The sequence below is a fragment of the Mauremys reevesii genome, linkage group 8 (assembly GCF_016161935.1).
Source record: "Mauremys reevesii isolate NIE-2019 linkage group 8, ASM1616193v1, whole genome shotgun sequence".
Classification (NCBI taxonomy): domain Eukaryota; kingdom Metazoa; phylum Chordata; order Testudines; family Geoemydidae; genus Mauremys; species Mauremys reevesii.
The window spans coordinates 86,291,435-86,316,324 of NC_052630.1; the positions used below are offsets into that span (position 1 = coordinate 86,291,435).

The 24,890-nt window shown below is 42.4% G+C and overlaps 1 protein-coding gene across 4 annotated transcripts in view; it reads left to right on the top strand.

The window, feature by feature from the left end:
• SLC44A5 (solute carrier family 44 member 5) overlaps positions 1-24,890 on the top strand; it is a 200,862-nt gene that overhangs the window by 142,686 nt on the left and 33,286 nt on the right. For all 4 annotated transcript variants that reach the window (XM_039484187.1, XM_039484189.1, XM_039484190.1 and 1 more), the window contains exons 4-9: positions 8,641-8,725; positions 12,615-12,699; positions 15,396-15,524; positions 19,711-19,771; positions 20,952-21,075; positions 22,450-22,533. In XM_039484187.1, the coding sequence (XP_039340121.1) occupies positions 8,641-8,725; positions 12,615-12,699; positions 15,396-15,524; positions 19,711-19,771; positions 20,952-21,075; positions 22,450-22,533 (568 nt within the window). The remainder of the gene's footprint in view (positions 1-8,640; positions 8,726-12,614; positions 12,700-15,395; positions 15,525-19,710; positions 19,772-20,951; positions 21,076-22,449; positions 22,534-24,890) is intronic.

Sequence of the window (24,890 nt, forward strand, 5' to 3'; positions counted from 1 at the left end):
GAAATCTCACATTAGTACCTTCTTTGCGTTTTGTCACATCTGCAGTGAAAGTGTTCTTAAAATGAACAACATGTGCTGGGTCATCATCCGAGACTGCTATAACATGAAATATATGGCAGAATGCGGGAAAACAGAGCAGGAGACATACAATTTCTCCCCAAGGAGTTCAGTCAGAAATTTAATTAACGCTTTTTTTTTTTAAACGATCGTCATCAGCATGGAAGCATGTCATCTGATGGCTGAAGCATGAAGAGGTATATGAATCTTTAGCGCATCTAGCTGTAAATATCTTGCGATGCCAGCTACAACAGTGCCATGTGACAGCCTGTTCTCACTTTCAGGTGACATTGTAATTAAGAAGCGGGCAGCATTATCTCCCGTAAATTTAAACAAACTTGTTTCTCTTAGAGATTGGCTAAACAAGAAGTAGGACTGAGTGGACTTGTAAGCTCCAAAGTTTTACATTGTTTTGTTTTGGAGTGCAGTTACGTAACAAAAAAACCTACATTCGTAAGTTGCACTTTCATGATAAAGAGATTGCACTACAGTACTTGTATGAAAAATACTATTTCTTCTGTTTTTTACAGTGCAAATACTTGTAATAAAAATAAATATAAAGTGAGCACTGTACACTTTGTATTCTGTGTTGTAACTGAAATCAATATATTTGAAAATGTAGAAAAACTTCCAAAATTATTTAAATAAATGGTATTCTGTTATTGTTTAATAGTGTGATTAATCACAATTAATTTTTTTAATCGCTTGACAACCCTAACTCAAACCCATCACTTGGAGCTGCTATTGACTGAAAATCTGTGGCTCACTTTCTACCCTTCACTGTGTGTGCACAATTCCCACTGGCTTCAGCTGGGCATGCACTTATGTAACCACAGGTATAATTTGGCTTGGTGTGTGTTTCAAGAGGGCTGAAGTGGGGTCTGGGAAAAAGGTAATCAAATCTCCTTGAAAGATCAAACTCAAAGATTTATGATAATAGTCTATCTCTATCCTACTACAGTGATGGTTGCTGTTGAATGATTATACTGAACAGAAAGATTTATTACATGAGTTATTCCTTGCCATAATCGTGTTACCTTTATAGATGATTTGATAAATGAAAGGGGGGTAACTCCCTTTTATGGACACCCAGCCAGCCAGTTAGCTATAAAATCCCTTGGTAGCTGTTCTCTATTTGCTTTACCTGTAAAGGATTAAAAAGTCTGACTGCGATGCACAGGTAAAAGGAAGGGAGTGGGCACCTGACCAAAACAGCCAATGGGAAAGCTAGAACTTTTTAAAACTGCGGGGGGGGACTTTTCCCTTTATCTGTCTGTCTGTTCTCCGGAGAGAGGGGACAGAGCAGAGACAGGGCTGGGACAATGCTGTAAAAAGCTTTAAAACCAGGTATGACAAATCATCAAATCATACCTTGAACCTACTTATCTGAAACCCCATATATGTAAGTAGATCAGGGAATATCTAGGAAGTCAAAATTAGGTTTTTTTCTTTTATTTCTTATTGGCTTGTGGACTCCTCTGTGCTAACCCCCAAATGTGTTTGTTTTGCTTGTAACCTTTAAGGTGAACCTCAAGAGAGCTATCTTGATGCTTAAGTTTTGTAGTTGTTGTTTTTTTTAAAGATCTAGCAAAAAGCCTAAGTTCCAGATGTATTTTCTTTCTCTTTGTTTTTAATAAAATTTACCTTTTTTAAGAACAGGATCAGTTTTTTTGTGTCCTAAGAGGTTTGTGTACATGTTGTTTAATTAACTGGTGGCAACAGCTGATTTCCTTTGTTTCTGTCTCAGCTCTTCCCCGGAGGGTGTGTGTGAAAGGGCTTGAAGTAATTCCCAAGTACACCTTTCTGGGTTCCAAAAAGGGTTTTTTTTTGCATTTGGGTGGTGGCAGCATCTACCCATCCAAGGTCAGAGAGAAGCTGTAATCTTGAGACTTTAATACAAGCCTGGAGTGGCCAGTATTAATTTTTAGAATCCTTGCGGCCCCACCTTCTGCATTCGAAGTGCCAGGTGACAGATGAAAAAAGAGTGTCAATTAAACATTTATTCCTCAGAGAACTAATTCAGTCCTTCCTGTTTATTTGGGAGATTTGGAGCTTATCAGGGAGAGAACTTAAAAAAAAATAATCTACCAGACAGCTTAAAATCTAGGGTAGTTTTCATTCAGCAAAATGCATGTGAAGGGCAGTTAAGGAATTATCATAGAAAGAGCTCAAGGCTTCAAAGGATGGAGTAATTCAAAAGGAACAAAACTGAGTATGATTTAGATTTACTCCTGAACTGTGGTTCATATACTAACCTGATCACAGCCTCCTGAAGAGTTTCTGGTACAAAGAGAAATCATTTCTCCTCTCTTTTCCCCCCCCCCCCACCTCCAGTCAATAGCTTCACCATGAGTAGTTCAGATCTTCTTAGAGCAACATTATTATTTGCAATAGCAAATTTCTCCAGATGTCTCTCTTACATTAAAGGAACAATGGTGCTTTTATCCTTTATTGCACTTAGCCAAGCTAAGAGTTATGATTGTGTATCAAAGTTTTAACATAATTTTGTCTTCTAGTAAAGGGTTGATGGATTTAGAGTCTAAATGGGAACTTGAGATCATCATGCTTGTTCTGCATCTAAGATGCGCCTTGCTCTTCATTTAGTTTCCCTCCCCCAGTGTCTATAGCTCCAGCTATGAAAGACTTATTCTTCTAGAACAGAATTCTTCTGATTTGTGTTCAGGGCACAACTGGGGACTAACCACTGGGCTGGTTGGCCACCTGTGAAGTAGTGAACAATATGTTGCTTATGTAGTAGTCCTGCTTCTAGGAATGTTTATGCAACAGCGGTGTCATCAGCATGGGTTTACAAATTCAGTATCATATGTCCTATTATCTGCTTCACTGCATTTGTAAATTGTTTGTGTTAAAAAGCCATAAGCACAGTTGGGTAGGCCTGTTCTTCCACATATTAAAACATTAAAAGCATACCTTTAAGGGAAACAAAATAATGATATGAAAGTCTGTATTCCCAAGAAGCACACTGTTGAGGGAATGACTCAGATAAGTTAAACAGATTTGCAGTTATTTTTTAAGTGTCAGTGGAAGCTGTTGTTCTAATCACAGTTTCTCCTTGACAAGGAGTTTTCCAGTATTTGCATCCACTGGCTCAACCATACATCCAAAAAAAAAAAAGTATTTGATAAACATTTAAAATGATAGACATTAGCCATTTCTGATATCATACTTGTGTACATCAGTGACAGGATAATGACATCACTTCAGCAGTCCTGAATGTGGATCCCTGTCTGTCAACTGCTTTGCCTGTGTCATACGCTGCCCCACTGCTACACTGACGGCTGACTCAGCTGGGTTGGTTGATGTATTTGTTTCAGCCCCGCAGTGTATGCCAGCATTCAAACTGTGATTTTACAAGCATCAGACCACGCACAACCTTTTGCTGGCATGAAAGTTCTATATACTTGGATTCCATTTCATTTAGTACTTGATATTGGGTCACCAATAGGGCAGTGAAACAAAGACTCAAACACTACCCTTTGAGGCTAATTGTGATAATAACCTTCCACTGTCAATGGAGGCTGCTGATTTAGGTACAATTCTACACTGAATAGGCTAGGAAATGGAATATTTATCATCTGGGATTCTTTTCCCAACATTGTTCTAACTCACAAAGAAAGTAATGGTTTTTCTCTCCTGTTTTCTGTTGCAATATTAATCAAATGCTAAATCTCCATCCTCTATAACGGACCAATTCTTCTCGGTTTCTCTCTGAAAATTAGTTGAGATGTACTTTCCCAACTTCCACCCAACAGATGTGATTTCAAACTAAAGGAAACCAATTTGATAGCAAACCCAGATGCATCTGTTTTCTAAAGCTGTTTTCTAGATAAGAGGCCCAGTTTTGATTCCAGTAAAGTTGACAAGAGCAAGTGTTGACATAGAAAAGCTTGTTTACCATATTTTTTAAACCAGGTTCATCCAACACTGGTTTAGTGCCCCAATATGACTGAGGCCTCAGGCTTGTAGGAAAGCTACAACCAAGAATCAGTAGGTATGGGCTATTGGAGGAAGGCAACTGGACAAGAGTCCCCAAAGACTGAAAATACTGTTCAGAATACTTCACAAAAACAAAAGTATGAGCAAAATGTTCCAGCACTTGTACCTCACTAATTCCCACGAATGCCCAGGAAGCCCACTGCAAAGGATCACGTTTGGAGAATTAGTGAGTTAATGGCCTATTCCAGGGGTAGGCAACCTATGACACGTGTGCCAAAGCACACTGCCTAGGTCCTGGCCACCAGTCTGGGGGGTGGGGCGCTGCATTTTAATTAAATTTTAAATGAAGCTTCTTAAACATTTTAAAAACCTTATTTACTTTACATACAACAATAGTTTAGTTATATATTATAGACTTATAGAAAGAGACCTTCTAAAAACGTTAAAATGTATTACTGGCATGCAAAACCTTAAATTAGAATGAATAAATGAAGACTCGGCACAGCACTTCTGAAAAGTGGCCTAATCCAAACCCGGTGAAGCCAGTGAGAATCATTCCAGTGACTTTAGTGGGCACTGGATGGTGAGTAATGAGAAATGATAAAACAGTAAGGGTACATCACAAAATGTACTTCGTTTATCTGTATATAATTGTATTGCCAATGATGTTTCAGTGCATACAGGCATCCAATTTTTGTCATCTGCAAGCTTAATTAGACGATACAAAATCCTCACTGATGAAATTTGGAGATGACACAAAAAATGGGGGCGTCGCAAATAATGAAAAGGACAGGTCACTGATACAGAGCCTTCTGGATTGCTTGGTTAGCTGGATGCAAACAAGCAATAAGCTGTTTTGATACAGCTAAATGTAAATGTATACAACTAGAAACAAAAAATGCAGGCCATGCTTACAGGATGGGGGATTCTATCCTAGGAAACAGTGACTTTTAAAAATATTTGGGGGTTGCAGTGGATAATCAGCTGAACATGAGCTCCCAGTGTGACACTGTGGCCAAAAGGTGCAATCCTTGGATGCATAAACAGGGGAATCTCATGTAGAAATACAGAGGTTATTTTACCTCTATATTTGGCACTACTGTGATGACTTACTGTGTCCAGTTCTGGTGTCCACAATTCAAAAAGGATGTTGATAAAGTGGAGATGGTTAAGAGAAGAGCTACGAGGATTAAAGGAGTAGAAAAGGCATATAGTGATAGACTCACAGAGCTCAAATGTGGGTGTCTTGATCACAGTTTATAAACACCTACCTGCAGAAGAAATATTTTATAATGGTCTCTTCATTGTAGCATACAAAGGTGCAACATGATCCAGTGGCTGTAAGTTGAAGCTAGAAAAATTGACACTGGAAATAAGATGCACATTTTTAACAGTAAGGGTAATTAATTATTGGAACAATTTACCAGGGATTGTGGTGGATTCTCCATAACTGGAAATTTTTAAATCAAGACTGGATATTTGTCTAAAAGCTCTGCTCTAGGAATTATTTGGGGCAAGTTCTCTGTCCTGTGTTATACAGGAGGTCAGGGTAGCTGATCACAATGGTGATCTGGCCTTGGAATCTATGAATCAATTCTTTGTAAAAGTAAGGAACAGCCTTAAGGCAAGAAGAACAAAGAATGATCTGTTGCAGGATGTTTGAAAAGGGAGCTGCCATCATAGAGACCACTTATGATGGAGTCAAACATTTTGCTTTTGGACAGACAGCGGTGGGGAAAATGGGTTGCCTCATGGGCCACTAGACACAGGAGATTCTGGATATGTCTACACAACAAAGAAAAACCTGTGGGCTGGCCTATGCCAGTCGACTCGGGCTTGTGAGGCTCGGGCTGTGGGGCTGTTTCATTGCTGTGTAGACTTCTGGACTCTCATCCAGTCCCTGCTATCACAGGCAGTCTCCTTACAGCACTCTGGTCTTTGCTGAGCAGTGGTGAGAAGGTTGATTTGTGTGTGTAAATGGTGTTCTGAGATGATTAGCAAAGTTATACTGGCAATTTTTGTCTTTTTTCCTATTTGTGATTGATTGGGGTGGGAGGGGAGACAATTGTAGATAAAATATCCTACCTAGAAAGGGGATATTGTTGGCAGTAGCAGATAATTATCTATACCCTGCAGAAGACGTTTTGCTACTGAAATCTCAGCACTACTTTGAATCTGATTTGACAGACTTTATCCATGCTGCCTTCTGCTATGCTAGTGTGAGGGGAAATACAGTCAAGAAGGGAACAAATGGTTTTTTAGTAATTTTCAAATACTTTTAAAAACTAATTTTTGGCGGTGGAAAGGTTGATAAGAAAACCTGTCTAAAAGCATACATATAAGGGATTAAACCCATTTGGTGTCAGCAGCGAAACTGATCCATTTGGCCCTGTCTTTTAACTGCATGAGATGCAGGAAAATATTAAAGAACACTCCCTATTGTCATACAGTCACAAAGGAGGAAAGCATACAATAGAACATAGAAACAGCCCACTCACTCACCATTTAGATTATTTCATAAGCCAAATTTACATATATCTAAAGATTGACTGTATGGATTCATATAAGGAAGATCGTGTCTAATCCATTAGGTCAGTGCTTCTCAAAGTTGGGCTGCCGCTTGTTCAGGGAAAGCCCCTGGTGGTCCGGGCTGGTTTGTTTACCTGCAGCGTCCGAAGGTTTGGCCGATGGCATCTCCCACTGGCCACAGTTCGCTGCTCCAGGCCAATGGGAGCTGCGGGTAGCGGCGCGGGCCAAGGGATGTGCTGGCCGCCCTTCCCACAGCCCCCATTGGCCTGGAGCGGCAAACCGCGGCCAGTGGGAGCCACCATCAGCCGAACCTGTGGACGCGGCAGGTAAAAAAAAAAAAAAAACGGCCAGGACTGCCAGGGGCTTTCCTGAACAAGCGGCGGACTGGCTTTGAGAACCACTGCATTAGGTTACATTACTGAGTGAAGTCAAAGGGACTTCTCACAGGTGCAGAATTTCCGTACGTTGCAGAATCTGGGCCTTAATAGATAAGGGAGAAAATAGAATTTATTTGAATGTCTAGAACATATTTGAAACCAACTAGCAGATTATTTTACAAACTAAAAAGCATGGTGTAATTGAGACATATTAAAATGAATTAAAAACTAGCATAAGATCCAGAAAAACCAAGAGTGCCAGAAAAATAAAACCATTTAGGGTGAAAGATAACATAGCAAATTCTGAGTTGGTATGCAGTGGTGCAGCTATATTAAAGTCAATGGAGGGTATGTTGCAGTTCCGGCCCATAGTCTGCAAGGATAAGTATTACATCTACCGTTCTGTGCTTTGCAGAGATTCTCTCTCCATTCCACCCATCACCGTAGTATCTAAGTGCCCCTGCTACTGTAATGACCTTAAGGAAGATTTAATTTCTAGTATGACTAAATTTAGCACCACAAAATCAACAGAAAAGTGGGGCAATTATAGAGGAACAAGTTCAAAGTAATTTGTGTAGATCAGGGCCTACCATAGCTTCCGACATTCAGTGTACACTCTGAGAGGAGGAAACTAGGGGCTAAAAATAACTATAATGGCTATAGCCTCCTCTACACACTACAGAGCAAAGAAAAGGCTGGGGAATGATCACAGTTAATAAAACTAAATCCAGCCACATTTTGCAGCAGTTGTGTTAGTAAGCCAGATCTAGGGATGTACGGGTATAGGACATACTGTGTGGGCTAATATGCTGGCACCATCCTGCACATGTGAGGTGAAGTTCTGATTATTTTGTTATGGGGAGGATATAGATAGAAATTGTGATAGTCAAGGGCAGTCAAAATTATTCAGAACTTACTGGGGAGCTGTGAAGGTTTGTCATGTCTGACCTCTGTAGCTTAGGAAAAAATGATACTAATGATGATTTCCTAGTGATGTACTAGATCCTGAATGGGAACGGAAATAAGCAGTTTGAGAAAATGAAATTTTTCAGGATCAAGAAATCCTCGCCTGAAGTTGAGGAAGGAATAGAAGCAGCATCCTCCAGTTCAGGCTGAGGTTCTGTACTCGTACAGTTGTGTCTCTACTTATATGAACAAATCAGCATAGCCAGCTACAGCGCTAAGAGCTGAGCAAGTGGTTTTATATCCTGAAATGGAGGGGTTGCATCCCTTGTTAATGTGACTCGGTGGCCGCTAGATTGTCATCGCCAAATCTTGCCTTCTCGCACACCATGTAACCCCATTCGTTTCAGTGGGGTCGTGGATATAAGCAAAGGCTCAGTTTGGTCTGTAAGGTTTAGCTCCATAACACAGTGTGGCTTTAAGCCAACAAAGCTTTTGCAATGCCTCCTCTTTCTCCTTTTAATAACCATTATTTTCTAAGTGCATTACCTCATATTTTGGCCACAACCCAGACGTGTGTGTCCTGAAGGAAAAAAAGAGAAATGTTTTACTGTCTGACTGATTCATCCATATTTTATTTTTTTTTCATTAAGAAATCTACTGTTTAAGGAAAATCAATTCTCTTCAGAAGCTATTGGGAGAGGTTAAAATAGTACGTGACAGATGGTGCATTTTAATTGCTAGAGAACTTGAACTATTAGCAGGCTACTGCTGGACATGTGTTAAAAGATCTGTCTATCTCTTTATATATTTGTAGCTTGGGTGCATGGTGACCCCAGGAAGGTGGTCTATCCGACTGACAGCTATGGGCAGTTCTGCGGCCAGAAGGACACCATAAATGAGTGAGTACTCAGAGGATTCATCTGGCTTTATTTCTCATGAGGCATGCATGAGAAACGAGTTATCAGCCCTTGGCCTCCTGGGAATTAAATTGGGAGGCTGCAGAAGAAGCAACCTCTGCCCCCACTTTACTGTATTTATTCCAATTAAGATTTCTGAAAAGCTCAGTTGATCAGTGGAAATTTAGACCTGAGTTATTCCTGTAATGCAGCTGTTTGCATAGTATGGAGACTGTGACTAGTAAAATACCATTATAAAGTATGGCTTGTGCCATTAAGTGCAAAGAGACCCATATTTTAAAGTATTTTTATAAGAGGTGAAGACTCTGGTTAGCTGCCACTGGTTTTGACTGCTCAGGTTAGGATATTTAACTAATACGCCCTCTGAGAAATCATTTTGTTCATCTCTGGGGAGGAATAACCAAAAGTATGGCAGACTGCTTCTCACTTTGTACAAACCAGCATTTCATGCTCAGCAGGTACTAAGTGCCAAACAGCCGCTCTACTGTCTGCTGCTAGCTACCTGCTGCCTTTATGCTACTAGAGAGAGGGATGTGTGGTCTGAGCTCAGGTCTGGGGGACAGACAGCTCTGACACTGACTCCCTCTTTGGCCCTGGTCTTGTGTCTTAACCCAATTTTATTTTCCAATCTCTTAAATGTGGGTGGCAATTCCTAGCTCATCTGGGGAGCTGCAAGGATTAGTTAATCAGTTAGTATCTGTGAAGTAGTTGCAGATGAAAAGAGCTATATGGGTCGAAACATTATTTCTATGAAAACTGAAGCTGGAGCCATGAAATCACATTACAGGAAAGTTTTTTTTTCCTTTTTTTAAATCTGCATTAAACACACCTTACTTCATTATCACTGATATTAAATCCAGTTCCATGCAAGCAGCAACCAAAAGCCCACAGTTGATAGCTCTTCTGCTGCCTCTTATTCCTCTTCCCATTCAGCTTGCAGGGATGGAACAGAGGAAGCAAGTGTCCAGAGCCACAGTGAGAGGTGCTTCCACCAGGCCCCTTGCATGGAGGTAGGGAGTAGTGTGGAGGAACACCCAAGATGGTGTCCCCTCCCAAGGCAGGGAAAGGAGCGGAGGAGAAGTCTGGAAACAGTCTGTGGCACTTGCTCTTGCAGATTTCTGCATGGAGCTGGAGAGAGCGGCAGAGAAGTGGCCGGAAGAGTTCCACCTTCCCCTGCATAGGGAGGCAGAACTGTCAGGAGGAATTGCCCCAGGTCAGAGTCCTAGGGGGATCAGGAGAGGCAACTGGACCAGGCACCAACCCTTCCGCAAGCCTGTGCAAAGCGCACTCTCTCTCTCTCTCTCTCTCTCACACACATACACACATACACACACGACCCATCGCAGGGCTTGGAGAAGCAGAAACAGGTAGTGACATTGGTGGCTGTGGGCTTTCCGCCCCTTGGGGGAAGCAGAAGGATTCTTTTGCATTCACCCCATTTTCTGTTGTCCATTGTGCATGTTCTATCTCTATCTCTGTTCCTTGCTCACTTATTTTCTCTCTGTCTGTTACTTGGCTCTTCCTCTTTTCTTCTCCCTTGTATGTCATCCTCCTTTCCCTGGTTCATACAAACACAAATCCTCTTTCTCTCTCTCCTCCCATGCTGGGGAGGTTGGGGGGTGGGATATTGCTGCTGAGGCTGGGAATTGGCACTCAGTTTCCATGTTGAGGAGCTTGCTATAAATGGATAAGCCAGAAGTGACATAGGAATATTTGGCCAGTGCCCCCAAGAGAGCTTATGGCAGCCCTAGCATCAGAGGCAGCCCAGGGAGCCCCTCTAAACAACCACAGACCAGCTCTTCTTGACTCCTAAAACTCTGAGGTGGAGAGGATTTGGCTATGTGCTTCACAAGCCCCAAAGACCAGTCCTGGACAGCTGTAGTGTCAAGCATGAGTAAGGAGGGGAATCCCTGATAAACTTTCATCCCTAATGACAAGCTGCCAAAAACCAGGGGTCCTGCAATGTCTTCATTGTTCCCACTGACAGTTCCCACATAGCCCCATGGGGGATGGGGTTTGCAGACCCCAAAAGGCTGACCTGGAACTGTGGGTTTGCGGGCCTCCAAAACGGGCTTTGACACCTACGTGCCGATTTTCTGTGGAGAGTGGTGGCAATCTCTTTATTGTGATTCTCGCGCCTATATTAATAGCTTCAAACATACCCGCAATATTTGTGGAGAAAGTCGTATTTCAGAAACCGTGAAATGTAAAACCAGGCCTGGATCCATAGATATCTGAAAAAAGAATTGTGCAGCAATGAATTCCGTACAGTCAAATTAATTCCACCTTGTGCTGCCTTCAGAATCCCTCTAGGGGAATTCTGCACCTTAGCATCTCATTGTAATCCACCCATTGATCTCTCCATATAATCTCTAAATTTGTTTTGCCTTATATACAACAACATGCAAGCACAGAATACAATTTATTTTAAAGGATGCAAACCTAACTCTATGTGGCCCTTTTCCTCTGCCATACACATTTAATCTTTGTTGTCTCCTGTTAATGCCAGCAGCCATCAAACACATCAACATGAGAGTAAAACAATGTGTTAATGACATGGGCTGTGCTGAGTCGCTCACAAAGGGTACATACACCCAGGGAACTCTTAAAGAGCAGTGATATTTCAGCCCAGAATGTTACTCAGTGATTTGAAGAACTAACAGCTAAGGATTGCAAGGAGTGTATGACTATTTCCTTAACTAGTACGTGACTGAACGTGTGAGAGTGAAAACATCCTGACCTTTTAAAACATCAGGCCAGATGAGCTACTCCCAATTGCACAGAGAGTTACGGTTTTCAACACTTACATGTTATGGGCCAGAGTGGGCCTTGAAGGTACAGCCATGCAGTGGGGTGGGAGGCAGCTCTGTTGCAATGGGGGTTCTGGGGGAATCACACGCTGCGGGGGATTTGCCATTACGTTTTGCAAGGCTGAAGCACGCAGTCCTCTCACACCCAGCTAACTTTGCTGCCTAGTGTGGAGGGGGCAGGACCATGGCCTTGTCCATACCTGCTCCCTTTGAGGAGGTCTCCACTAGAGCTGACGGCAGGGCAACAATTCCGTTTCACAGCAACTTTTGAGATTTCAAAATTTGTTTTCATTCCACATTGGAATGAAGATGTTCTAACCAGCTCTAGTCTCCACTGCTGCTGATGCAAGTCTACTGCAGGAGCTGCATGCCCTGGCCACATTGTGCCTGGCCTTTGCGTAAGGATGAAGGGTCAGAAGGCTTTTTCCCCTTCCTTTCCCCCTCATGCACTGTCAGACACAGTCTTGCCCTTACTTCTGACCAGTACTTGGGTTTGTGAAAGTCCCTTTCAGGTGCTGTGTTCCTGTTTTCCCAGGCAGCTGCTTCAGGTTTTGAGCAACAAAAAAACTCTTGTTTGATTTTTGGTGCCACCTTCTGATTAACACAAAAACATCAGCTGGTACAGCTTGCTGTGTGCTGGTAGTAACTTCATATGCTGTATCTACAAAATAGGTTCTGCATATGCAGGTGAACTACAGCGCATGAAAAGGTGGTTTGCCATGTAGAGTGCTAGCCTTCCAGTTCTTGAACCAGGTTCTGGGCCATCTCTAAGAACAAGTGGATGTCAGCTAAGGCTCCTGTGCAGGAAAACACTCCTCAGAATGACGACTCATCAAACAAAGCAGTTTGACTTAACATACATTTAAGCTTGGGCAATTCAGTTTCTGCTTGATTTTCATTTCTCACCTGGGATTTGCACTAGTCTTTTAGGATAACAATATTTAAAATTGATAGTGTACATTGTAAATCCATATATGGTATGTGAGCACTATGGTCATAAACATAGTATATAAACATCTATACATATTAAAATAGTTATTTTTATTCCTATTTCTCTATAGGAACAAGACTAGTTTGTTTTACTTTAACATTCTGAAATGTGCGAGCCCAATAGTGCTAATAAACCTACAGTGCCCTACAACACAGGTAAGTGAAATACAGGGAGAAAACATTCTCACTGCCTCTTGTTTATCGGTGCTTAAAACTTGACAGAAGTTATTTGATCAACTAGTTGCATTTTGTAGAATATAGTTTAATCATATTGTAAAGTGCAGTGTGTGTATAGCATGTATCTGAGTATACAGTGTAGCAGAGTCAGTGTCTATTGTTAACAGGGCAGGAGAAAGTAAACAGAAATGCATAGAACTGTTTGTTTTGGATTTAGAGTTGAAAAAATTCCCAGTGTGAGTGTGACTGGATTTGGCTAATTGTCTGTCATGAATATAGCACGAGTGACTGTGCAGCAATGTAGTTTGTGCACATTATTATAGCCACTTTTCAGAAAATCATTTTGACTGGAACACAGATTTTTCCAAACCAGCCATGTTTAAAAAAATGCATATTTTCTTGTTTACAACTGACAATAGTGTTCATTTGTCCAGACACGTTACATGCCTTCTGAGGAATTGGTAGTGATCAATGCAATTGTTTAATGTTAAATAACCCTTAAGTTTGGCTAATCACTTGTTGAATGCTCACTAATCAGTATCCCAGTAGAAGAGAGGCACACATAGCTTGCGTAGACAGAGACTGAGGGCTTGTCAACACTTACAGCATTGCAGCTGTGCCACTGCAGCGCTTCGTGAAGATGCTACCTATGCAGATGGGTGAGCGTGTGTAGGAACTCCACCTCCCCAAGAGACGATAGCTATGCTGATGGCAAAAGCCCTCCTGTTGACATAACGCTGTCTACACTGGGGATTAGATCAGTATAACTACATTGCTCAGGGGTGTTGAAAATCCCTCAGCGATGTAGTTACACCAGCATAAATTCCTAGTGTAAGCCAAGTAATATAGTCTGGTCCTGTCACTTTGGTAGAATATTAAATGAATCTCTGTGTTGATTTGTGCTGCTGTGGTCTTGACTTTTTACCTACCCACTGTGCCACAGCCTCTTATGTTCAGGGAACATTGCATAATGTTAACAAATATATAGGTCAATGCTGTTGCTGTTGTGCAGTGCACTCTTGGATTGCGGTTTGTTCTGTAATAAAGTAATCACTATTGTGAGGCAAGCAAGGTGGAATATTAGTCACAAACAGTTTGTGTTTTAATTTATCTGTTTTCAGGTTCACAACAGATCTGTGAAACTGGAGGGTGTTTTTTCGACCTTTTCTAGTCTTTGGATGATAATTCAGATTAAAGATTTTAACTCTCTGGCTGTTGTGAAAATGCTGAAGAGCCACTTTGGCTTGATACTTCACACTGTGACTTTTAGAGGAGGTTGTGGTGGTCCCCCAAGCCAGATCATTTACCTGAGTGAGCGCAGGCCTGAGAATCAGGGAGGGCCTGAGTTCTGCTGCCACTGACAGGCCTTGCTAATATTATGGATTTTCGAGGCCTGTACAGACAATGTTTAAATGTTGCCTTGTAACACCCATGCGTGGCAAATATCAGTGCCAGTTTTACAGATGGGGAAACTGAGGTTATAGTAAGTGATGTGCAAACAGCAATTCATTGTCCGAACAAGGATAGAATTCAGATTTCCTCATTCCCGGATCCATGGCTAGTCCACTAGACTCTTGCACCCACCAGGTCCTGGCCTATGAAATAAGATCCCTTTCTGGTATGGACATTTCCGCAAATGTTCATAATGTGAAAGAATTACTTAGGGCACTTGTACACTATGCCTTTGAGGGGAAATTCACTTCCTTCTATGGTAAGCCTCTGAGGAGGAGGGGGTCCAGACAGGGTAGCTTTGCAGGGTGCAGCCTCTCTAATGCCACTCTGTGCCACAGAGGCAGGCTAACAGGAACATTGAGGAGGGCAGAACATGATCATGGACCCAGTGATCAGGAAGGCCTGCTTAGAGTGTGTGCTGGAGCAACAGTCACTACTCCACACAGGAATCTGAATAGCAGCCTATCTGTGGGTGGATCCAGTCATTCCCAGCTCTTAGTTTCTCAGACACATCTTTAGTTGGGGAGATGTGAATTTCGCCCTTGGCATGTGCACCTGACTTACTTTAACACCTGCGGGAACTCTGTCATGGGTAAAGGGCAATTTACAGTGTTAATTTGGTACACCCCCTTAGAGGCATGTAAACCTAACTTCATTTAGCCCAGCGTCATTGAAAGCGGATTTGACTGAAACTACTGTATAAGAGGGTGAAGCAATTTTTAGCTTCATCAGATTTTATTGATCAAAGTTGTCTTGTGCCATGCCACATGTCTTGTGCTGCTGCACGAGCATATTCATATACACAGCTGTCTGTGCTTAGGGGCTTAGATCAAGGCCCTTCTGAGGATTTTTTCATGTGTATGTTCAATAAAAAGTTTTAAAAAACAAACTTAAAACTGTACATGTGTCTCAGAATGTATGGAGACCACCAAGACATGTGGAGGCAGAGCAACTGAGAGAGACAGAATTTGGGGAGAGATTTGAAAAGGTCTGTCAAAAGCTCTAAAAACTGTTTTTATATAGAGATTCTAACAATAGACACTGTCCCTTTCTAAAGGCTACAGTAAGCATTGCTCCAGGCAATCTGATAAAATGGGGCACTTTTATAGATGGCCATTTTTTCTCTTGCTGTTTTGATAGCATGAGTGGGTTGTTATGGCAGGGTTTTTGTTTCCTTTTTTTTTTTTCCAATTTATAATTATGCATGTATTCTTTCCTTACAGCTTTGTGTCTCAAAGTGCCCAGACAGGTTTGCAACATACATAGACATGCAAGGTTCCTACGGACGTAACAAAAGTTATTGGGAATACTACAGGCAGTTCTGCAAACCTGGTTTTAATAAGCCTTGGAAGGTGCGTATATATACATACATAAGTATAGATGGGATATATTCTGCTTTAAACTATACATGAGGCTTAGTGTGTGTAAATCAGTCTAATTCCATCAAAATCAATGGAGCTGTGCCAAATTATCTCAACTGAGGAGCTCTTCTGTAAGTATATTTCAGCTCTGAGTTTGTCAAGAGTTAAGATCTGCTAGCCAGACAAAATCCCCAAATCTTTAAGTGATTACTGAAGGCTCAGTTCAATGGAAAATATCTGCAGACTTCCATGCTGTGGATTTTTGGTTCTATAGGGTATGTCTACACTGTAGTGTAAGCCCAGGATTTGTGGGACTCAAGTCAGCTGACCCTGGTTTAGAGAACCCAGGGCTTGAACGCTGACCGTTAACTCTACATTAAGAATTTTCCAACTTGGGCTTAAACCTGTGGCTCTGGCATCCACACTCCAGTGCACAGACCTGAGTCAAACCATGCATATACCAGACTCCCTAGCACCCTCCCAAAATGTGGCCGCTCTAGCCCTTTGACCATGGCGAACTGTCCACCTTGCACATTACAGCAAGCTTGAACAGCTTACCAACACATCCTTCCTAGCTGTCTTTTTGGTGTGTGCGCGCCCAGGTATGGAGCCAGCAACATGCAGGAGACACATTTTCAAGAAATTCTCTTGCATGCACTTCCACTGTCGTGTCAGAAAACAGGCAAAGCTTCTCTGAGATGCCAGTGGACACTTTGGTAGCATTTTCTGACCCACCAAAGGCACCTGACAGAGCTTATAGTGGAGCAGCAGGAGGAGGAGGATTCCCAGGCGTGGTAGACTTGCACTGGCTGATGCTGCTCGGTACATTCAGTATAGCCACTGATAACCTCTACATCAGGGGTCGGCAACCTTTCAGAAGTGGTGTGTCAGCTCTTCATTTATTCACTCTAATATAGGGTTTTGTGTTCCAGTCATACATTTTAACGTTTTTAGAAGGTCTCTTTTTATAAGTCTATAATATATAACTAAACTACTGTTGTATGTAAAGTAAATAAGGTTTTTAAAATGTTTAAGAAGCTTCATTTAAAATTAAATTAAAATGCAGAGCCCCCCGGTCTGGTAGCCAGGACCCAGGCAGTGTGAGTGCCACTGAAAATCAACTTGCGTGCTGCCTTCGGCACATGTGCCATAGGTTGCCTACCCCTGCTCTACGTAGACCATCACTTCTGGCACAGGGCCACAAGCACAGACTGGTGAGATCACATCATCATGCAGACCTGTGATGGTCAGTAGTGGATCCAGAATTTTCACATGAGGAAATCTACCTTTCTGGAGCTTAATGGGCAGCTTGCCCCAAGACCCCAGCATAAAGACACCTGCATGAGGTCAGCCTGTCTGGAAGCTGGTTGCTATAACCATCTGGAACCTGGCTAACCCAGACTGCTACAGGTTGGTTTCCAGCCAGTTTGGTGTTGGAAAGTCGACTGTGGATAAATTGGTGGCAGAGGTTTCTGAGGCAGTCAGGCATGTGGTTTACCCCAAGGTGGCAGGCATAAAATATATTCCTGAAGTAACTGCTGACTTAGAGAGAATGGGGTTTCCTAATTGTGCGGGGACCATTGATGGGACTCATGTGCCCATAGTTTGCCCTCCTCAAGGAGCATGAATACATAAACACAAAAGGTACCACTCCATTGTTATACAGACCCTCTGGACCACAGAGGTTGATTTATGAATGCCATTGTGGGTTGCACTGGAAAAGTTCTGGATGCTAGTGTTTTTTGACAGTTGGGAGTCCATATTCACAGACAGGCTGGGATACTATTCCCACCAAATGACACTGTCATAACCAGAGTTACTGGCCTCACGTTATTCTGGGGGACTCCGCATACCTCCTTTTGCCTTGGTTTATGAAACCCTACCATGATTTAAGGGGACTTAGCATAATTAAACCATCTTTTGCCATCAGCAGGTCTAGAATGGTTGCTGAATGTGGTTTTGGCAGATTGAAATCCCATTGGAAACAGTGTATGCAGCCGAAGCATTCAAATGTATAGTAACTGAACAGCACATGTTTGAATACAGTGGGCTGACTGGCTGGCTACCAAGATAGCCCTGGAAAATACGTCCTTCCCTGAAATGTGACTACCTGTCTGGAATTCCTGCTCAGGAAAAGTTTGTAGCTATCAGCATCCAGGATTGGGTCAGAATCCATGAGGGAATCAGTAGGATGCTGTGTCAGCTTCCACATGGCTTACCCTGTTATGGCTGCATGCAAACACACAGAACTTAACAGCCTTCCTCCTCTGCCCCTGGCACATTTCTGGACAAAAATTCAAACCCAGGTTGACTTTGGCACAATTGATTTTGTCACCTATGGACTGCGTGGACTGTCTCTAATTGAAATGGACTGGATGGGAGTCAAGCTGCTGGCATACAGTCCGCCATTAGCAGGATACATTGTGCTAGCAGTTACGTCCAATAGTTTTTGCGTTGGTTCATAGAATGGAAATTCCTCCTATTACTGTATTAATAAAATTAAAATGGAGCCAGAAACTCACTGTGCTCAGGGACAGCTTCTGTCCCTTCTGAGTCTGGTGCGTGCTGTGCAGTGGGCTGTTTGTCGGGGGATGGGGCATGAAGCAGCTCCACAGAGTATGGCCTAGGGTGTGCAGCTGCTCCAGCTCCAAAACCTCTTTTGGGACGGGTTTCAGCAACAGACTTCACTGTCCTCACTCAGCACCTGCTGCTGGCTCCCATCAGTCCCCATCAGCCATCCCGGCTGACCAGGTCATTGTGCACCACCGTTGGCTCCGTGTTCAGAGCAGTGCCTAGCACCTGGTCCAACTCCACATAAAATGGGCATGATGTCGGTGAGTTGCCTGAGGTGCAGGTCTGGTCTCTGATTTTCCCGTACTCAGTCTTGAGCCACTCAGTCCACTCCATGCACTGGTCACTAGTGCAGTAAAGTTGCTACAGTGCCAACTTCTTTGCTGGTATGCATGATCATTCCTGGTACTCTTACTAACGCCCACTGTTGTGCTGGACTCTCAGCAGAGAGTTATCAAAATCTGGCTGTGCTCCTGTGACCATAAAGCTGTGTGCTGTGCAAAAGGCTGTTTCTGTTCGGTCTCATTGCAAGCACAGAAGGCTTTCCGATGGCGTGATTGCAGCTTGCTGGTCAGAAATGGATGGAAGGGTTAACACTGACTCACCAACCTGCAGGAGTGCACCAAGGGGGCGGGGGGTTGCTTCTATTTTCACTGGAGTCAGCTGGAGATTTTTGGGGTAGAGGAGAAAGGAAGTTGGTCCATGACATTGTGAGATACTTTTGGCAGATTCTCAGGACCTGGGTCGGGGGGGCTGCATCTATACTGCAAAGCAAAAGGGGTCAAACTCTGGGTCCTGGCTTGACTGGGCTTGATCCCTCCGCCCCCACAGGGTCTTAAGACCCTTGGTCCGAGCCCGAGGCTGACAGATTTGTGTGTAGACGGAAGGGGGGGGGGGGGGGGGTTGGGCTCAAGCCTGACTCTAAGCCTGAGCTTACATTACAGTATAGATGTACCCAGAGAAGCCAATTTTCTCCGGTATATAGATTTAGGCTGCACTGATCCACAGTGGAGAAGGAGAGCTCAGACTAGTACTAACAAGTTCCCCTTCATCCTAGAGAGTTTTATATCTGAATCAGCAGGCATTGTAGTAAGTCACCTGCATCTTCTCACTCCATTTGTTTTAGCCAGGGAATTACTCCAGCTTTGCAATAAGATGACCATTTTGAAATACCATGGGTTTGCATTTGAACATACCTTAATATTCCTCCCACAATAAGAACACTTGCAACTCTAACATCAGCCTGAAGTTAAATGTACTAATTATGTTATAACAAACTTTTTTTTTCTATGAGAGACAAAAACATCTGCCCAAGCACCACTGGTTCGTAGCCAGGTTTGATGCCTTCTGTTTTTAATCTTATTACCATTAGAAAAGCCAGAAGCATATTTTATTCCTCATCCATGACTGTCCAGGGATGCTTAGGTCTTTTGCTTCCATTCTGTGAGTGTCAGGCAGATGCACCAGTCAAATCATGCCAAGAGATTAAGATACAAATGAGGGAAAATGGAACATTTTCTTGATTGTAAAGATTTCTCAGGTTGAGCAGGTTTTATTTGTTCTGCATTGTATTCCCCAATTCTTCTTTGGGTTTATTTTCTTTCAGTCTGTTGCTCAAGTGATCCGTGATGAAGATTGCCCTTCGATGATCATTCCAAGCAGGCCTTGTGAGTAGTTATACTTTTTGCACATGTCTCAGCAGAGAATTGGTGTGTATGTTATTAAAGTGCAGCTCCACTCTGAAAGGAGATCCTGACGTTGTCGTGATGGGGCTCTGCATTGGCTGTCAGACACGGCCAAATCAATGTGACACAATGTAAAAGTATAAAGATGTTTTTTTGAACTTCCAGCTGTGAAAACTCAGTCTGGGATCAAGTCAAGCTGGGGTCTTTCTGCCTCATGAATCATCCCCAGAACTGAGGACTCTGCAGACTAAATTATGCCTTCAGAAGCATGAGGGCAAGCAACCCTATTGTCTTTGGTTAATGGCATAGCTGCAGTAAGGGCATAACATGGCTCTGTATTTGGAGTTTAGATGAGTCCAGTTAGGATCTAACCTTCTATAGCTGTACAGGCTCTGCAGGGCTGAGAGGTAAAAAGGAAGCATTGTGTCTCTGAATACATATGTTGGGTTCCGGTGCTAATCTCAGTTACAGGAGTGTTTTAATTATTTAGCCACAATGGAACAGCTTCAAGAGGAGACTGAGAGAGCCCCACATCAGAATACTGCTTAGCTGAGTAGTTAGAGCACTTTTCTGATCCCTCTTCAAATCCTTTCTTCACGTCAGGCAGCTGTGGGAATTTAACCTGGGTCTCCCACATCCCAGTGAGTGCTCTAACCTCTGGGCTAGAAGTCATGGCATGGGCAGCAATAGCAGCGCCACCACCTGCTCCTCCTCTGGCCTGATCTGGTAGATGGCCTCTGAGCACACTGGGCCCCCAAGGTAAGATAGGCAGGGGAGTGCCTACCTTTACTGGATTGTGCTGGGGCTTAGGTGTCTGGACACCTACAGGGAGATGACAGTGTGCATGACCAGAGGCAGAAATTTAGACACGGAAGGAGCTTTTATAATGAAAATTTAGGAGCTAAGTGAGTGTAGGCTACAAGGTTAAGCAGCAGCCAAGTGGGGATTTTTTGGATTGCAGTGGTGCCTAAAACTGGGACTTAGGCGCCTAGGTCTGGGGTTTAGGTGACTGAATACCTTTGTGGATCTGGGCCTCACTACTGATCTGAAATGATTTACACACAGCTTAGTACGAATTTGAATGCCAAAAACCATAATTTTAAAATGGAGTTTGATAATAAATAAATGTATGTTATTACCCACCTTTTTCATTACTTAACAGTTCTTAAAAGATGCTTTCCTGACTTCTCCACAAAGAATGGGATTCTGACAGTGGCAAATCAGACGACATTCAAAGATGGAAGAGGGAAAACAAGAAATGTAACTGATCTCAGGGAAGCTGCAAAGTAGGTTTTTCCTTCCTCTTGTGCTTTTTCTTTTGTGTGATACCTTTTGTGTCTGTTCCGGGTCAAAAAATTAATGTATAAGTAGAAAAGAAATCAAAATCAGTTATAGCAAATGACTGAAATTAACCAACTGAGACATTGTAATGAAGTGACAGAATTGTACTTCAGTGCTTTTAAAATTCTATACCAGGAAACTAGCAAAGGATTTTTTCGTAGAGTGCTTTTCCATGTAATTTGGAGGTGTGTTGTTTGTGACTGATTGTCAGCTTGGTTTTGTTATTTTATTAGTTCTCTCTGTGAAAGGTTAGCTTCACACAGAGCAAGGAGTATAAATTCTAATGCTTCAGGGGACAAGCCACCCGCTAAGGCTACCCCAGCCAACAGTCCTGGGAGCAGATCCTCACTGACATCAATGGAGCTTTGACAGTTTACACCAGCTGAAGATCTGCTCTTTGGTTTTTAATACCTGTCCCAAGGAGTGGGTATCCTAGCCAATTTTGTGAGACTGGTGGCTTGTGGGAACCTCTCAAGCCTCTCCAGATAAAAAACTAGCATCTCCCATGCTGGGCCTGAGCCAGGAGGAGAGGGAACTGCTGGCCAAGAGCAGCTTCTCTAGCCTCCATCAAGTCCCCATTCAGACTGGGACCAGAAGGCACCTCCGCTTCCCTCCCCTCAAACCTAGCAATGCCCCCTCTCTTGCCTCACCAATGCTGACTCCAGACCCCACAATTTATCAAAGCCCCCTACTTCAGCTGTCCCCAGCTATCATAAAGCCTTAGCTTTATTTCTTCCTAGCATTGTCCTAGGAAAATGTTTTAATGTTGGCAGCTATTCTGGGGTTAGGAAAAAACCTCCCCTATGGGCAGGTTATTGTTTTACTGTTCGCTATGGAGGGTTTTTTTTGTGGCTTTGGTACTGGTAATGTTAGAGCCACTATTGTATGGCTTCTGGGGGTTTATGGCAGATCTTACTACCAGCTGACTATATTTTTGTGATGTAAATAAGAGATTGCGTCTTGTGATACTAATGTTATTTAGAGCTTTTTATTATATTTTTTTTCCAGAGCTGTACGAGTGTTAACAGTTTGGAGGGGCCTTTCACCCTCAGTGGAATTTCCATCCCTTAATATTACTGTAACTGATGTTCATTTGTGAACAAAACCTGAGCTACAACATTGTAATTTAACTTTATTACTGGCAATGACATTTCAAACTCTGTTTTGCTGAAAAACCAAATGCTACGAATAAATGCATGTTCTAAAAATGCTTTGTGGCATAACTTATATTTTGTTAGTACATTAAGGACCTATTTGCTGCTTAAGTAAGATGTGTAGTATCCCATATAAACCAAACTTTTTTTTCACTTTTGTTTAAGTGGTATCAATAATGTCCTTGATGCAAGATCAGTTGGGATGAAAATTTTTGAAGACTATGCCAGTTCCTGGCATTGGATTTTAATGTAAGTTTATTTACAGATATTGCTGTCTCCTACACTTTGTATCTTCCCACGTGTGAATGGAGAAGAACTTTTAATTTATGTGTATGTTGACATCCTACTGTTAAACTCCAGGAGTCTCCTGTTATCACATACTTGTATCATGGACTTTTCATAGATCTTATACACGAAGTGAGGCTAATCCAGGATCCTGCTATGTTATCCATAACTGCAGCCTCACATCAGTCTGTGATAGATCTACAAGAGATGTGGGCATCTTCCCACACGCAAAAATGATGTGGGTTCTTCTCTCTTCATGGCCCATCTGTTTTGTTATTCCAAACCCAAGAATCCTTATGTAAAAAAACAGTTTAGTTTGCTACGTGACAGCAGCGTAGTTACCTGTCATGTCATTTACAAAGTAAGCAAATGAATAGTTAAGGCCATCATAAATCTTACACTGCTAACATAGTAGGTGAATTTATTGTATAAAAGAAATGCACAGTTTATCAACTCTTAATTTGCACCTGAAATAAATTCTTCCTGTACTAAGCTCGCAATATAAATTGAACACTAAAATGTTAAAGTAAAAAGAATGACTCTGAAGCTGAAAACTCAAGCACACGCTTAACCTTAAGCCAACAACATGGAAGTCAATGGAACTCACAGCGTGGAAGGTTAAACATGTGAGAGTCTTTGCAGGATCAGTGCCTATATAAATTGCATATTAATGACATCTTGTCAGGCTTGAATGCAGTTCTATGGACAGATATTTGTGTTAAGAACTGTTATATAGTTCTGATAACATACTACATATACCAGATTATTCTAAGAACAGCAATTACAAGTAGTTTCTACAGTCAGTTTATAAATATACTGATAAGTGTACTCATTTTCAGAATGATCTGTACTTCTGAAATTGTTGGATGAATTTTCTTTATACTTTGCTAAAACTTCCTTGTTTGGTTTCAGAGTAGATCTCGCAGTTTTCAGGCTGAACACATTTTCTAGCTATAGAAGATGTCTTAAGGTATGTCTGCACAGCAGTTAAACACCCGTGGCTGGCCTGGGTCAGCTGACTCTGGTTGCGGGGCCATAAAATTGGGGTGTAGATGTTTGGGCTAAGTCCCGAGCTCTGGGACCCTCCTCCACCCCTGCACGGGGTCCCAGAGCTCCGGGTCCAGCCTGAGCCCGAACATCTACATGGCAATTTTAAGCCCTGCAGCCCAAGCTCCATGAGCCTGAGACAACTGACCTGGGCCAGCCATGGGTGTGTAATTGCTATGTAGCAGTACTCTAAGCTTCTTTCTACACTGCCCCAACCAATAGAGGGCAACTTCCTCACATACTCGTAGTGCTTGATTCTGCTCCCACCGAAGCCAACGGCAAGAAGCCCCCACTGATGTCAGTAGTGGCAGGATTGGGTCCATAACGCCCACTGAAATAAATGGGAGCAAGATTGGGTATAAAATTATCCACACCTAAAATCATTAATTTATTTTGTACATCTATAGCTGGGCCATGAGTTTACAAGGAGACTTAACTATACAGGAAGTTTGAAACTAGAGGGAGACAAAGTAACGTTACGCAAAAGTCAAAGTTTCTAATATGGTGATTCTTCAGAATGACCTGTACTGTTGAAACTATTGGATGGATTTTCTTCGTACTTTATCAAAACTTCCTCCTTTGGTTTCAGAGTAAATCTGGCAGTTTCCAAACAGAATGCAGTTTCCAGGTGAAAGTTATGGGTATGATACTGTAGGATTTTATAGTGGAAGTCAGTTGGTTACAGCCTTAACTATGGAGAGACACCTGCTTTTCCACAATACCCAGGAAGATCTGCAGCTTTCAGTTCTCAGACCCTAATTCAAGAAAGCATGTCTATTCACAGCAGCTCTGAAGAATGTGATTCACTTCAGCCACATGCATGAGTACTAGTGAAGACAGTGAAAGTAGTTAAGCATGTACTTAGGTTAAGCATGTACTTAAGTATTTTCCTGAATCAGGGCCCCAATCTCCAAATAGTCCAGCTATTTTTGAGGAGGAAAATTTTGAATGATGAACCATTCAGTGAGAAAGCAGGAGATGTCCTTGAATGAATTTTGGAAAGGGAGTAACCATACAGAGCAGAGAGGAGATTTGTGAATGTCTTGTGCAGGTTATGGTGAAGAGATCTCCAAAGCAAGCTGTGGCTCTTTCTTTTTCACTGTCTGCTGCACAGTTGTAAAGTTTACAAGCCCAAAGAGATGGCTTACCCATCACAGTCATGTGGTCCTGAGTCTGATCTTTGAACCAACTAGTGATCACTAAACAAACTTTAAATTAATGGTTATGGATTTTGTATTTCAGTGGGTACATCTTCAAAGTCCAGGGTTCATAAT